Source organism: Nanorana parkeri, unplaced genomic scaffold, assembly GCF_000935625.1.
Source record: "Nanorana parkeri isolate BGI_ZX_2015 unplaced genomic scaffold, ASM93562v1 scaffold2496, whole genome shotgun sequence".
Taxonomy (NCBI): Eukaryota; Metazoa; Chordata; class Amphibia; order Anura; family Dicroglossidae; genus Nanorana; species Nanorana parkeri.
Genome location: NW_017308764.1, coordinates 110,759 through 125,387, shown reverse-complemented (window position 1 = coordinate 125,387; position 14,629 = coordinate 110,759). Strand labels below are relative to the sequence as shown.

Below are 14,629 nucleotides of genomic sequence, written 5' to 3'. Positions count from 1 at the left end.
CACTAAGCTGCCGTAGGCAGCCGAGTGAATAACCGACCCGAAGTGAAGTGAGCTGAGCTATTCACTTCAGGCTTGCACGGCTGGCTAAAATCAGCCATACATTGGCTTGCTGCGGTTGGCTTCATGTCGGCCAAACATGCTCATCATGTTCGGCCGACCCGAAGTGCAAAAGGAGTTTGACTCAGCCGATCCAACATCTGGATCGGCTGAGCCGAGCCTCCGGCAGGCTACCCGCCGCTGTTCGGCCTATTCTCATAGATGCTGAACAGCAGTGAACGAATAGCTGAATGCCTGGTACCTCTGTGGTACCGAGCAGAATAGAAAAACAGTTACAAAAGTAGAAAAAATAAAATAGTAAATGATTGGGCGGAGCTAGCAGTGACAGCTAGCTCCGCCCAACTGTTTTCTATTAGCCGGGCGGTTCTGCTGCCATCAGAATAAAAAAAAAAAGCCAGCATAGGAATGCATGGCTAGATTCCTATTGGCTATTACACTTTGCAATAGCAAACTAGCTATGGCAAGCAAGCAAAAGTAGGGAATGGAGGGTTTCTAGAGAGATAGAAAGGCAATGATCATATGTATATATATAACACATATCAAAAGTTTATTGTACATAAAACTAATAGTTAAAAATGAATCCAGTACATGGAAACTGTATTGCTATCCAAGAGTTATTTGGGTTTGCATATGCTCAGCGAACGCATTTTCAGTCCATACATGTAGATTTGTGCAATCAGGATAGTGGAGCTATCCTTCATATAGTGTCCAAATAATTGTCTAGCTCCCTACTTTTGCTTGCTTGACTTATTTGAGGGGGAGAGGTTTGGGCAGGGAGCCCTTTTTTGAGGCAATCCACCAGTCTTTTTTTTTTCTATGCTAACGTTTAGGTGTAAATGCGTCCTCAAGAAACAGTTCATGGATATTAGCCTCCTATCACACTAGCTGCGCATATGAGCACATGGTATGTTATGCCACACGTCAGCATAGGGCAGCTCATTAATTTCAAAGTGCTGCCCTACACGTGACAAAGAAGCTCATGCAGCAGTTTGAACTGTGGGTTTCACGTGTTTTTTTGAATGCACTTTTTGTTTGCATCCACACGAACCCTTCTTGACGCGTTTGGATTGCCGTTACAAAATAATGGCACCGCAAGCACGATAGAAGCTTTCCGTGATATGCACACATTCATGTGCGCAGCTAGAGTGAATGGAAGCTAAAAGAGTTCAAGGTCACAAACATATTCAGACAATAGATAAATTATAAATAAAATATTTGAACCACTTTCCAGCCTAAAATAGATACATACAGTTTATGTATATAAAAATGTGCAATAACTGAACTGAGTTGTACAATTATGGAAACTTTCACATGAAAACATTTTTATCTTATATTCACAGCTCTATTTTTTAATGTGGTAGAGTTGCAGTGCATTTTAGAAGCATTTTTTTTTTAAACCTATTATCCCCATGGAATTAGTTCTGTTCCTGAGCATTAAACTGCATAATCAGCAAGTAGGATTATTTTAAACACTATACTAAAACACAGAGGTGTGAACGGAGCCTAAATATTGGCACATGTCCTTAATAGAAGGTAAAGAAAAACCAGGTTTTCCATCTGTGCATGTATATTGCTAGGCTACAATCAATTCATTTAACCTGATATACAAAAATATATAAAAGTCCCTTAAGACCAAATTTAGTTGTTTACAATAACAAGGGTGTTATGGGAAAAAAAATCTTTGCGGAGACACCTGCTTCAGTAATTACAAGGCAAATTTTTCTCCTCTGTAGCTGTATTGTTGTACTATACAGAGCTTTTACACGATTTATACTATTATAGTTATTAATAAATAATAATATTTATAGCATTTACACTCTTTCCCCCATTATATTTTCATATTAAAGTTCATCTAAAGCCTCTATTTTTTTCCTCCCTGGGTGATATACCAACATTTTTAAGGCAAATTAGTATGTTAAATGTATATTTTTTTAATGGTAAATGCATCTGGAGATTTGGATTTCTCCTGCATCTCGCTAGGCAGTCCAGGAGGAGACAAGAGGGACTGAGCAGGGCAACTACATAATTTTCCTAAGCTAGACTCCCAGGGGTGGACAAATTAATCTGGAATATGAAGCCAGTCTGTCCAATCCAGGAGCCAGCAGGATTTGTTTTTTGTCAATGCCAGCTCCATTGACAACAACTAGCGAAAACCTCAAAAGTTGGATGCCAGGTGGAACTTGTAAGGAGCATTAACTGATGTAAAGAGCTATGGCGGTTGTAGGTGGATATAATACAGCCAATAGGAAGTACTCATGTTGGGCAGGCACTGACTTGAAGAAGGATCCTTCCTTCTGAACACAGAGGAAAGGAGACGCAGGGCCAAGACATTACTGGACCATGGATTTAGGTGAGAAAAATGGACATCTAGGCAATTAGTGTTTCTATGCCAGCGATTACGCACAAGGTAGGTGGAGGGAAGGGTGTGTGGGGCAGTAGGCAGGCTGGAAAGTAGCTTTAATTTGTTTTGTTTTTATATCGGCCTAGAGTTCAGCTTTAAAGGCTCGTTCACACATGCCTGCACACTTAAAACACTCTGGCTATGGGGGCTGTGCAGCATGTCTGCATTTTTCCACACTGCACATGACACCACTGTTGAGGTGTGAACTGGGCAGAACTGTTTTCTGTGTGGAAAAATGCCCGTCAGCAACCCCTCCCCAGGATCCTAAGCCTAGAGTGTACATGAGCCCCTGCACTGAGAGTATCAAAACCTTGGTGAGAGGTAGAGCTATTGATATTTGGCAGTTGAATGAGTGTTAGCAGGCCCTAGTTACTGGAAGGGGCTTAACTTCCATCAATAGGAGGATACATTGAAATATTTGGCCTGTTTGTGTGGTCACACTTACTCCTCAGCATTTCATTGCTTTGCAGTCCTAAACAAAGTGGGGGGAAATAAATAAAAAAATTTCTTACACAAGTATAATATAAATCAAGGCAACATGCTAAATTAAGCCAGGAAATATTGCACATGTGCCACACAATCCACCTTAAAGTGGTCTAGATAGCATCCAGGTTGTTCAGGTTGACCCCACAGACATCAGGTAAAAGAAGCACAGATGTAAAATATTTACCATTCCTCTTTTCCTGTCTATGACTTTTGGAACCAAATTCCTCAGTCCCCATTTTGTTCTCAGCAGTCCCTCTTTTTGGTCTGATGTACAGATATCTATAAAAGCACCTTTTCCACACCCCCAGTTACACAGACCAAGAAGCAGAAATAACTGTTGGAACCCTCACGTGCTTTTATTTTCATCACTGCTGGCTTTCCAAAATATCAAACGCAATAATTTAGAGGTTGGATAAAAGGTTTAGTGTAGTAAAACATGTTTGGTAGTTAAATAATACATTTTTGTGTTCATACTTTGTGCTAAAAATGTGTCCCTCTTTCTCATCTCAGAAAGTTGGGAGGTATGTTTACCTGTTGCAGATTTTTTCCTCACTTCCTGTCTGGTAAAACATTGCCCCCAGGACTCAAATCTCTCGAACAGAGCCCTGGATAGCAGTAAAAACCTGACAGGAATTCCAACCTTTCTACATTCTATCCAAAATTAAAAAAAATGTTGGCTATAGATACACTATATTTGACATCCTTAACATTTTGCAGATGACTTGGTGCCCAACCTGTGGGCCAAGCTCCACATGTGGCTCTTTGGTGTTTGTTATGCTGCCCTCGGACCTAAGCAGTCTGTAATGGGATTAGAAGCATTGCTTTGTAAAGATATTCTAGCAGTGATCTCTACTAATCCCATGTAAAAATGTCCTCAGTCTCCAACCTAACCTATAACATGTCCACAGTCTGACCATCATTTCCTCTAGTATGTCTACAGTCTCTGACAGTCCTCTTCAGCATTACACATACCGAACATTATGTGTGGCCCTTTGTTGATGTCAGGGGCCACAGATGAGGCCCTCTATAGCTTGTACGTTGACAACCAATGATACAAACAGTAAAGGCCTAGTAGTTATTGGTTCAATGCAATTCAGTACATCTTTGTTACTGCTAGTCATTCTCACAGTCTGAGTGTAAATGCTTCCTCGGGTAATATGATTTGTTGTGGAAATGTTTCTAATACTACGAGCCAACTGTGGGTATTATTCGGAACCCCTCTTTTATATTTTCACAAGAATAAGCAAAAAAGGTTTCTCTGTTAAATAAAGAAAAGAAAAAAAACTTAAAAGGAATCTGTAAGTCTCCATTCACACCTAGGCATCAGCATTTCCACGTGTAAAATGGGCAATTTTATGCACGTTTTCCCCTCGCATGGTTTGTGCAATTTGCACATTTTTACGTACGTTACACGCGCATAGGCAAAGACACGTGTTTTCTTGAGCAGATCAAAATGCATTGCTGTGAATGAGTAAAAATTAGCAAAATGCTTGTGTTGCGCATTTTAATGTGCTTCCATTGAAGTCTATGCGGCCAAACGTGCTGTAATCTGCCTGAAAGAAGCTCATGTATCTTTTCCAGCGTTCTGCGTTTTACAGCTTGCGACAAAACTCTCAGGTGTGAACAGGGGCCAAAGAAATGAATGAGATTTCTTGTGCTGAGAGTTTTGTCTCGCTTATCTTTTAGCGTCAAAATGCCGAGGTGTGAACAGGGACTTAGTGAAGTGACAGGTTATTTTGAAAGCTCTCCCCCTGATCCACTGTTACTAACCTTCTCAGTGCTCCATTTGGCCTTTCAGCCCCACAAATTGCTTCCTGGGAAGGCGGGGAGAAGGTCAGGGCAGCACTGGGTATTTCCAAGGGTTCTGACAGGTGACAAAGCAGCAAGTGGGGGTGAGCATTTAAGAGAACCAGTCACTTTGCACTAAAGAGGCAAAATGACCAAAAAAATCCCAACTCCATTTAAAACTTTTTTAAATTTGTTTTAAAAAGTTTATTGAAGGGTTAGCACCTCTGTCCCATGGCCCCAGTAGGAAGCGTTTCCATAGCTTGAAAAGACACTGAAAGCAATAAAGTTTTTTTTTTCTTTAATTGTTTTATTAGAATGTTACAACTTCTGTCAGGTTTTATTTGCTGTCCTGTGGCCCCATTAGGGAGCGTTTCCCTCACTAGTTGTCTTGTCACCAACACACTAAATAAGGTTCATCTCTCCAAATAAGCCACTAAAAGTAAACATTTTTTATTAGTATACGTTTTTTTTTCTCATTACCACGTCCTCATTTAAGAGAGTCCTTGAAAAACGTCCAGTTGATTAGGAAGTGAGGGGCAAACTCTTAAATGTGGACACAGCAATAAAATGTTCCAACCATTACCCACAATAATACTAACATGTTTTATTGCTTTCCACTTCCTCTTCCAGTGAACACACAAGAAGAAGGTATAAATCTCCCTCAGGAGGTCAGAGAGCAAAAACAGGTTAGGGATTCTATCTTTTCCTTGTTAAGGTCCCCACACACCTTACGATAATCGTACGATAATCGCGGGAAATCCCACGATCGTACGATTATCGTAAGGTGTGTGGAAGCCGTGCAACCTCTACTACTGTAAGGTCGCACGACTTTAAACTTACGGACATGTTTCAAAACCCGCCGAGCATCGTACGATGTTCGGCGGGTCTGTAGCATGTTCGTAAGATAAAAGCCGGACGGGCCGGTGTGCGCAAGCGCACACTGCCCGTTCGGCATTGCGGTCATCGTAAGCCCGCCCCTCAGGGGGCGTGGCTTGCAATCATCGCAAGTACGATCTGCCTATGCAAGATAGGCAGATCGTACGTTTTTTTAAGTACCTTACAACCATCGCAAGACAAAAGTCTTGCGATGGTTGTAAGGTGTGTGCCCAGCCTTAGGAACATTCACCCATTCTAGCTGTGCTGGTGATTGTTGTCACTGAGAGAACAGGAATGGAGGGGAAATCTTCCAATGGGTAACCTTTTTTTTAAAATTATTGTTGCCTGTCACCGTCATAGATTCATTCTATCCATTTGTTCTGGTCGCCACTGTCACTGAGACAGAAAGTAATTGCAAATCAAATATTTTACAGCTTTCATCGACACAAGAGGTGAGGGCAAATCCTCCAAGGGATACACCTGTTAAAACTGTCCAAATGGGAGGTTCTCTTTACTTTGTAGACATTTCCTATCACTTTCTGTTGCCCGTCTAGGAAAGGGAGATAAATCTACCCAAGGGGACACAGACAGAAAAAAATAAACTGGAAGGGATTGTAACCCTTCCCTACTCTATCCAAACATTAAAAGTTATGGCTAGACATTCAGTTTAAGAAGCTTAGGACAAGCATAAAAAGGCAAATCTGTTACTTATAACATCAGAAATAAGCGTCTGTCTATATAGATTGTAGAGTAGACCGTTGGGATGCGGCCACACCGGACAGATTGGACAAGTGCTGAACACCTCACAACCTCTTTCTGTAATTGCTCAGCAGTGATGTCTTCAACTGGACATACACCTATAGAATTCTGCAGATTTTCTATGGTCAGATGGAAAAAGTGCAACAGATTCCTCCATCTATGCTAAACTGTGGGGATGGAGGAATCTCCCACTGGGCCAAGCTTCAGTAGCTTGCTAGGCGGCCCCACTGGCTGTCAAAATACCTGAACAATCTGATTGGATGCAGGCATTGTTCAGGTGTTTTGAGATCTATAGGTGTATGCCCAGCTTTACTTTGCTGGTTTTATTTATTACAGGTATTTATATAGTGTCGACAATTTTTATACAGCACTTTACATATTATTAATTTACAACTGTCCATGCCCTTAAGTAGCATACAGTCTAAAGTGTCTATCTAATGTATACTAGGGCCAATTAACCTATCATCATGTCCATAGAGTGTAGGAGGAATCAGGAGTACCTGGGGGAAACCCACGCAAGGACAGGGAGAACATGCAAACCCCATGCAGATAGTGTCCAGGCTGAACCTCGATTCAAACCAACTCCAGTGCTGCATGGCAAAAGTGCTAACCACTGTGTTGCTCTGGTTATCGTTCAGATATTAACCCCCTCCACCTAGATTTACAAGATAACCATTAAACAGTTGCAACTCAAAAGACCTTTCACACGGGTATTCCACCTGTCCATTTTTTATCCCAGTTTGTGGATGGAAAACAGACAGTAATGTATTCTTATAGGCGTGCAGATATATACAGATTATCATCTGTATACATCTGTGTCCATAAGAGGAATTTCACCCTCTCAACTGACCTCCTTCCCCTCCACTTACCTTTGTTGCACTTTTCATGCAGTAATCATACTTGCAAGGCTATTGGATCTATACTGTCATCTTCTCCTCTCGTCCTGCTGTCCCCCCTCAAGGTTCTGTCCCACGCTTCCTTTGGAGACATCACGGGGAGTTGGCTTTCTCTTCCTAGTACTTCAGCTGTCCCCCACAGACAGGCAGAGATCTGGTGTTGGGTCTATTGGCATAATGTTCTATGAATAGAGGATACCAGTCACATATCCTAGGAGGTGTTACTATCCTCCATTCAGAGAACAATATGTAAATAGACCTGGCTCCAGATCTCTGTTTGTGCATGTGTGAGATCTGCGTTGGGTCCATTTCCATGAATGGATTCTCCTGCAGCCTCAAGAGATATGTGACGTTGGTATCCCAGGAGGCAGCAGGAGAATGAAACGTCATTGCCACCTAGGCTGCAATGACAATGGGGGACATGGCCATGTAAAAGTAATACAAATCAATTTTAAAAATGTGAAAAAAGCTTTTGTTGAAAGGGGTGAGAGAAGGGTTATAATGGTTCAAACTTTCATTTCAAGTTGGAGGATCACTTTCAAAAGAAACGGAATAGGTTTATATCCGTTTGACGCTTACATGTCATTCGTATACGTCTGTTTTTGCATAGAAAGTGAAGGTCCATCAACTTTATTTAAATAAACGGACAAGGTAAAAAAACGGATGTTAACGGATACCAAAAACGGATGTATACGGAACTGTAGTGAACGGAAGACTGATGTGCGACCAGATGTAAACGTTCTTAGTTCCTATCCGTATTCTGTCATCCATTCTTATGGCGGTGCAGATGGCACTCGTGTGAAAAGACCCTAACATTCACAAAGTAGTGTGCTGGAAAGTTTTGAAGAAGTGTGAATTTTTCTCTACAGCTGGGAACTTCCGTCAATAGTACATCGCACTTTCCATGAGCGATCCCTGACTCTGCCAACGTTTCCTTGAGCTCCCAGCGCCTATGATGATCCTATGAAGTGCTGCCACCTGATTCCATCACACCGGGGAACAGGGGCCTGTGCCTATCCCGATCCCAGCATTCAACGGGACCCCAAGTTCAGAGTTTAGCTCACAGATACCCCCTCCGACTTCCACGTAGCCCAACCCTGAAGCCAGCCAGCGTTATAAACACTACGATACCTTAGTAAGACGAGCCCTCTGCTGCCTGGGGAAGGAAGTCCTTTTCCTCCCCCTCCACGATAACCTTCTTTTGACACCTCTGTGGGTGATCGTTTTCCTCCGCCGTCAATACGTTGTGTGACACTAAGCGCCCCGCACAAAGGATTGTTGCGAAATCATACGGGTCTTTCCCCGAAAAAGCAGCATGATGCAATCGTCTAAGTGACAGCTCGATCAGCCAATTAAAAACCGATTTGGTTCAGCCGCACGTTGGTGAGACCTGGGGTTGTGGGCACTAGAGGGCGCTCACGTCCTTACGTAATGTATACAGAGTGTGACTGGCTTCTACTATTAAGGCTAGATGGCCTTTCCGGGCTGTCACGTGACGCGGTGATGTTAGCTTTGGTTGGGTGGCCGTGACATCACCCTGGTTTTCCTCTTTCACCTGAAGGTGTTGGCTTGGTTTGGGGATAATGGCGGCCAGCATTGGGGTTTACTCAGCACGGCTTGCGGCCAGGGTAGGAGGACTCCTGAGAGCCCCGGGGAAGCCTACGATGGTCATTGGTGTACCTCGCCGGACTGCTGTCACAACAAACACAGGGGCTATTTATCCCAAACCGGAGAAAGTAAGTCTGTATAGCAAAAGGTGCCTGTCTTTGGGATCATTGTAAGGACTTGTGTGCTCATATTCAGTATGATGAAGATTGCCTGTAGAGGGTCATAAACAAAAATCTCTTTTGGAGCTCAGGTTGTTTTCATATATAATCTCTCTCTTGCTGGAACCTTCATCCATGATGGTAAAGGCCCCTGGCATGTCTGCTATGAGGGAAAGGTCAACAGTTATTACTGGCATGTAGGCCTCATGCACACGAGCTAGAAGTGCCATCATGCAGCAAGGATCTGCAAATTTATGCACTTGTTATCACTGCTGGCTGATGACAGCCATGGCTCCTTCCAGCCTGACATTGCTGTATACAGGCTGAGGGACCACAATGCAATGACAGGCTGAAAGGAGCTGTGGCTGTCCACCTCAGTTCACATGTATCTGTACTTCCAGTGGTTAGTTAGGGACAGATGTCTAGTCATGGATGCAGACACATTGCATCCAGGGTTGGCTTGAAGCACAGGCGAACCCCGGGTTGTGCGGATACATGCGGACAGCTGCGATATCTGTCATTGCAATGTACACACTGAGAGGCCGCAATGATCTATGATCCCAGTCACAGGAATCTATGGATTCTTTGCCGCATGTTGGTATTTTTAGGCCTGGTTCACATCTGAGCGGTCTGAGATTGCGCGGCGATCCACACGGTTTGGTGCACGATCGCGGAAACGTGTTCTAATGCAAACCGCGCTTGCGGTGCCATTAATTTATAATGGCACCCCAATTGTGGCTAGCAATCCGCTTGGTTTTGCGGAGCGTTTCTGCAGATGCAGGCTTGCACAAATGTGGCCGCAAAAAACCTGGGGTCGCTCATCGCCACAAAGGTGCATGAGCTTTTTTGCTGTGTGGATATGACCCCATTGAAATCAGAATGTGTGCAGAATAACACAGTTCAATGGACATGGTGTGAATATTCCCTAATAGAAAAGTGCAGCTCTCTGCAAGGGCCACACAGAAAATAAATGTTTCCTATGGGCCCTGCTCACACTGCAATGCAGGTGTGATCCAAGACTGTCTAGGCAAAAACAGATTGGAGGTAATGTTCGTTTACATTTTCCTGCGCATAGATCTAACACGGGTCTGTTTTGTTCACTAAAAACTGAATGAACACAGATGTCACAAAAGTGATACCCATTCTGTACTGCTGCCATCAGCACAAATTCCCTGCTGAGCCAAGTAGACGGGTGCATGTGAAAGGGGACTTACTATTTCTGCAGAATCTTGGCAGCCTGTCAGTTCTCTGTCAATGCACAGCAAGTGTTTGTAAGGGCCCATTCACAACAGCCTGTCTACTAAAGCTGAATGTTAGCAGGTGGACTAGTGAGTTGTGACGGTTTTAAATGTATTTATTTCTTACTGTATTTGCTGTGTACAAACCGTACACTCCATTCAGGTCCCTGCACTACTGTGTGCTATGATAAAATGTCTGCATTTGTTTGCTCCACAGATCACACCTGCATTGTGGTGAAAACAATTGCTTTCTATGTGCCCTAGTGGTGCTCAGTTGCCTAAAAACATCAATCACTGCATCTTGTGTGCATGGGCCAAGCACTGTTAGAAATGGACTGGAAGCGACTTTATAGTCTTTATGATCTTTGAGAATGACTTGCTTCATGCTACATGCAGCTAGACAGACCAGAGGTGACTTTGTTTTAAAGCTCTTTTACTGCTTGTTAAAGGAGAACTATGAGGTGAGTGATTTTCACTCAACCTCATAGTTCGAGCCAACGTGTGACAATGAAACTGTCACACGTCGGCTCAATAGATCGTGAAATAAGAGAACACATACCGTCGCTCGCTCACTTCTCGATCATCTCCCTGTAGAGAGCCGTGGCTGTCACTCACAGCTCCCTTCAGGGATTCTCCCCGCTCCGATCCCCCAGCTCTGACTGGCTGAACGGACGGGGGAGGGGCGGGTTCAGCTGGCTCTGCCTCTAGATAGGCAGAGCCAGCTGTCACTCGCGCAGCTGGGTGGATCTCGACAGTAATGTCGGGATCCGTCCCGGCTGCGGCGGTCTCAGTATATTGGGAGCTGTAGCTCGCGATATACTGAGCTTTGGGTCATGGGAGGAGGCTATTATATGTCCTCCCGGGACCTTTAGGGGAACTATGGGGAAAAACACTTACTCCATAGTACTCTTTAACTATATGAAAACACTTTTAATGTCCATAGTCTGGGGACAGGTGCAGAATTCTAATGGTTTATGTATTGTTCAGTGCATGCTTCCAGTAAGCCCTCGTTCACACCTGAACGTTTTGTAGCGCGTTCTACGCTCGACGAACGCTCTACAAAACGCTCAAAAATATAAATCCCATTGTATTCAATGGTCTCGTTCCCACCTTGGCGTATTTCCGCCCGTCCCTAACGCGCTACAAAACGGCCCACTCCTGAAAAGGTACAGGTACTACTTTGGCCCGTTTTGTTGCGCGTTTCCATTGGGATACAGCCAAGTAGCCTTCGGAAACGCGAGTTTGTTGCGTGACTTTTTTACTGCGAATCGCGGTAAAAAAACACGCGATGGTCGCGCATATGCAATACGCCTAGGTGTGAACGAGACCTAAAGTCATGGCTGCCTTTTGTCTTGCTCTGCCACCAGCCATCTGATTGTTCTTACTTCCTCCTAAACAAGTGCATTCAAACTCTCAGTTCCTATGTAATCTGATTTAGAGTTTTCTTTGTTCAGGTCAGCTCAGAAAAGCCCAAGGCAGGTAGACAATCATTAGGCATTTAAAAAAAAAAAGGAAGCCCAAACTGTTTAATGGAAACAGTTTAATCCTTTAGTGGAGTTTACTGATGTTTCAATAGTCGACTATAAAATGGCAGAACCTGTGAGCATTCCCGTAAAAATCCACCTTGATTTTGGAGCATAGCAGAAAAATTAGTCACTGGGAACTATCTACTCCTCTATTTCTAAACAATCACACAAAATTTATGTTTTATAAACATACTTTAAAGTTTGTGATTGTTGTGTTGTACAACCGTCATACAGACAGTGAGACAAATATTTTTAAAGTTTTTGATTATATGTCATCACTACTTTCTTCTATCTGTTCAAACATGACTTTTAGAAGTTGGTGTTTAGTTTCTTTTGATGACCTAATAACCATTTTTGTTTTTTTTTCTAGGTAAGTTTTGGCTTGCTCAGAGTCTTCACTGTAGTTGTCCCATTTTTATATATAGGAACACTCATCAGCAAAAACTTTGCTGCTCTATTAGAAGAGCATGACATTTTTGTTCCAGAGGATGATGACGATGACGACTGAAAGGTACCTACATTGGAGTCCTCAACCTCATTTAATAAGAAATGCTTTATAGGGAATGTAGTTTTATACATGTTTTTTTTTTTGGCCTTGTTAAAAGAAAAAAAAAAATCTTCGGGCAGGAAACACTGAGATATTGTATATGTATATTACAGTCTTTTGTCCTGCCAGCAGGTGTAGCTCTCGGCTTCTTCTTTTTTTGTTTTTTTTGTTGTTGTAAAAAATGGTTTTGGCTCAAGCTAAAATTGACATAACAGTGAATAAACCAGGAGTGACTGCTCCCTTATCAGATGTCCCTCTACGAGGTTTACAGCCAGCCAGGCAGGACCGGCCTAAAAAGAGGGAGATGCTGCTGTGCACACTAGAAGAAAACCTAGAGTGCTCTGAAAATCATCTGTCATGTATTAAAAGTTTGTTAAAAAAAAACAAATGATGTGTGTGCATAGATACAATTTAAGATAGACTTAATGTATGGCTCCAGCCCTAATTCTCGCTAGTTTTGAATAGAGGGTTAGAACCTCTGTTAGGTTTTTATTGTCTGCCTCACAGTTGGAGAAAAATACACTATTTGTCCTGGGAACCATTATAACTGGTAGACAAAGTGAGGGGGAATCTAAAAATGTAGGGGTTGGGGGGATGTAGAGTGTAAATCTGCTGTCAGAGGTGGATTTGTCAGCATTAGAAACCTGACAAGGGTTCAAACACTTCTACTTTTTATCCTAAAAAGAAAGTTAACGCTTGAGTTGCACATAAAATGAAGCGAGTGACATACAATCATTATAGTTTTCCTTTCAAGCTAGAACTACATGCCATGTTTACATGCACATTCTGTGCACACTGCTTGCTGACTGTACTAAATAGCTGTGTGTAAACAAACCGTTATCACTGAAAGTTAATTGTGTAAACTACAGTGAAGTTACTGGCAAAATCAAATCGAAATCCAATGTTTTTGTTTTTATTATTTTGCAACTTAAGAGTAGCACAAAGCACTGTTGAAATGCTTTTGTTGTTTCACAACACCGCAAAAGAACTCTAAAAAGAATATTCATTTTTATTAAAACTCCAGCTAAAGAACTTTTTTTTGTGAAATGCGCCCTCAATTTTAATATTGCATAAAAAAAAAGTAGATGGTTGTGAGTATTCCCAAATGCATCTTTTTGATAATACACAATGGCATAGTTGTTACAGTTTAGATACATAATTAGAAAAGAGTATATTTCTGAAATTGAGCAAATACTTTTGGTATTAGTTTTATATATGAATGTTCCTTTGCAATTATATAAACCCTAAAAATCAATATTATTCTGTTTGCATTTTGTTTCTTTGCAGATACTTTACTGCTGGAAGCCACAATCCTCGGTGGTACCATATCAATGCTATTTCCTTGGGATGCTGTTCCTTTGATTCACTGCATGTTGTATAGAGGGATCATTTGCCGGTGTGGTGATTCAGCATTGTGGGATTGAAAAAAAAAATGTATATCTATTAAATCAATTAAAATGTATTATTAACAAGCTTTTTCTCATGGAATATAGAGTGGATTCAACTCTTGCAGTTTTCATCATTGTTGTAAGTTGAGGTCTTTTTAAGGGTGCTGTGGAGCCTTAAAAAATGCTCCTAAAGGTTAGAGAGACCCCTTCTTAAAGTGGACCTTTACCCCCTTTCACTAAAAGTCACTCTGCATGCTGATATGAAGTCATCTTACATTCCTTAGTTAAGTAAACCTTTTTCTTTTACTTGCAATTACTATTTTAACACTTCCTGATCCTCTTAGGCATTAGCGATGAAGCCCGTGCCTAAGAGATGCATCCTGGGAATGTTACATCAGCAGTGCATGGCTGCGAAATCTCATTTAGTAAGTTGCAAGATCTCAGGGAAGGGCATGTTACCCTTGAGATGATGTGCATGGTCACATGTCCTAGTTCCAGGAAGTAAAGGGGATGGATTAAGCTGCCCTTAGTAAAATTGCCACTGTGAGAAGAATGGGGAGGAAAATAAAATTCCTGCAATTAATCTATAAGTATCTGTTTGTAGATTGTCATTACAAAACATTTCTAAAAGGGTCTATTTAAATATTCTGGACCTGTTGTGCCAAAAATGGCCTCTTGTTAGCTGGGAACAACTGGGTTCAGCAGGTAGGACCCGAGGAAGTACTAGGTCCCTACATGGTGTATCTGCTCTAAACCGTTAATCCATTACATTATTCATACATTTCATTATTTCATAACTATATTATATCAATACCAGTGGCAGGAGCTGATCATAATGGATGGCAAAGCACATGACGACCTATTCCTTTGGTACATCTTTTTTAAAGCTTACAAGTATTGT

General features: G+C 42.1%; 2 protein-coding genes across 2 annotated transcripts in view; one reads left to right on the top strand and one right to left on the bottom strand.

Moving 5' to 3' along the window:
• Positions 1-8,661, bottom strand: part of CEBPG (CCAAT/enhancer binding protein gamma) — an 11,650-nt gene extending 2,989 nt beyond the window's left edge. Inside the window, exon 1 of the mRNA XM_018573703.1 lies at positions 8,395-8,661. The gene's annotated coding sequence lies outside the window, so the exon portion shown is untranslated. The remainder of the gene's footprint in view (positions 1-8,394) is intronic.
• Positions 8,662-8,744: 83 nt separating this feature from the next.
• Positions 8,745-13,799, top strand: SMDT1 (single-pass membrane protein with aspartate rich tail 1). Its single transcript, XM_018573704.1, has 3 exons — positions 8,745-8,999; positions 12,164-12,304; positions 13,628-13,799. Exons 1-2 carry the CDS (start codon positions 8,847-8,849, stop codon positions 12,299-12,301), a joined length of 291 nt encoding a protein of 96 aa, XP_018429206.1. The 5' UTR covers positions 8,745-8,846; the 3' UTR covers positions 12,302-12,304; positions 13,628-13,799.
• Positions 13,800-14,629: the final 830 nt, after the last annotated feature.

What these genes read in the sequence shown, in the direction of transcription:
- SMDT1 (XM_018573704.1), top strand. Translation starts at nt 8,847, where the DNA reads ATGGCGGCCAGCATTGGGGTTTACTCAGCACGGCTTGCGGCCAGGGTA. An exon ending in TTTATCCCAAACCGGAGAAA is followed by an intron (nt 9,000 to 12,163) that starts GTAAGTCTGTAT and finishes TTTTTTTTCTAG; the next exon opens with GTAAGTTTTGGCTTGCTCAG.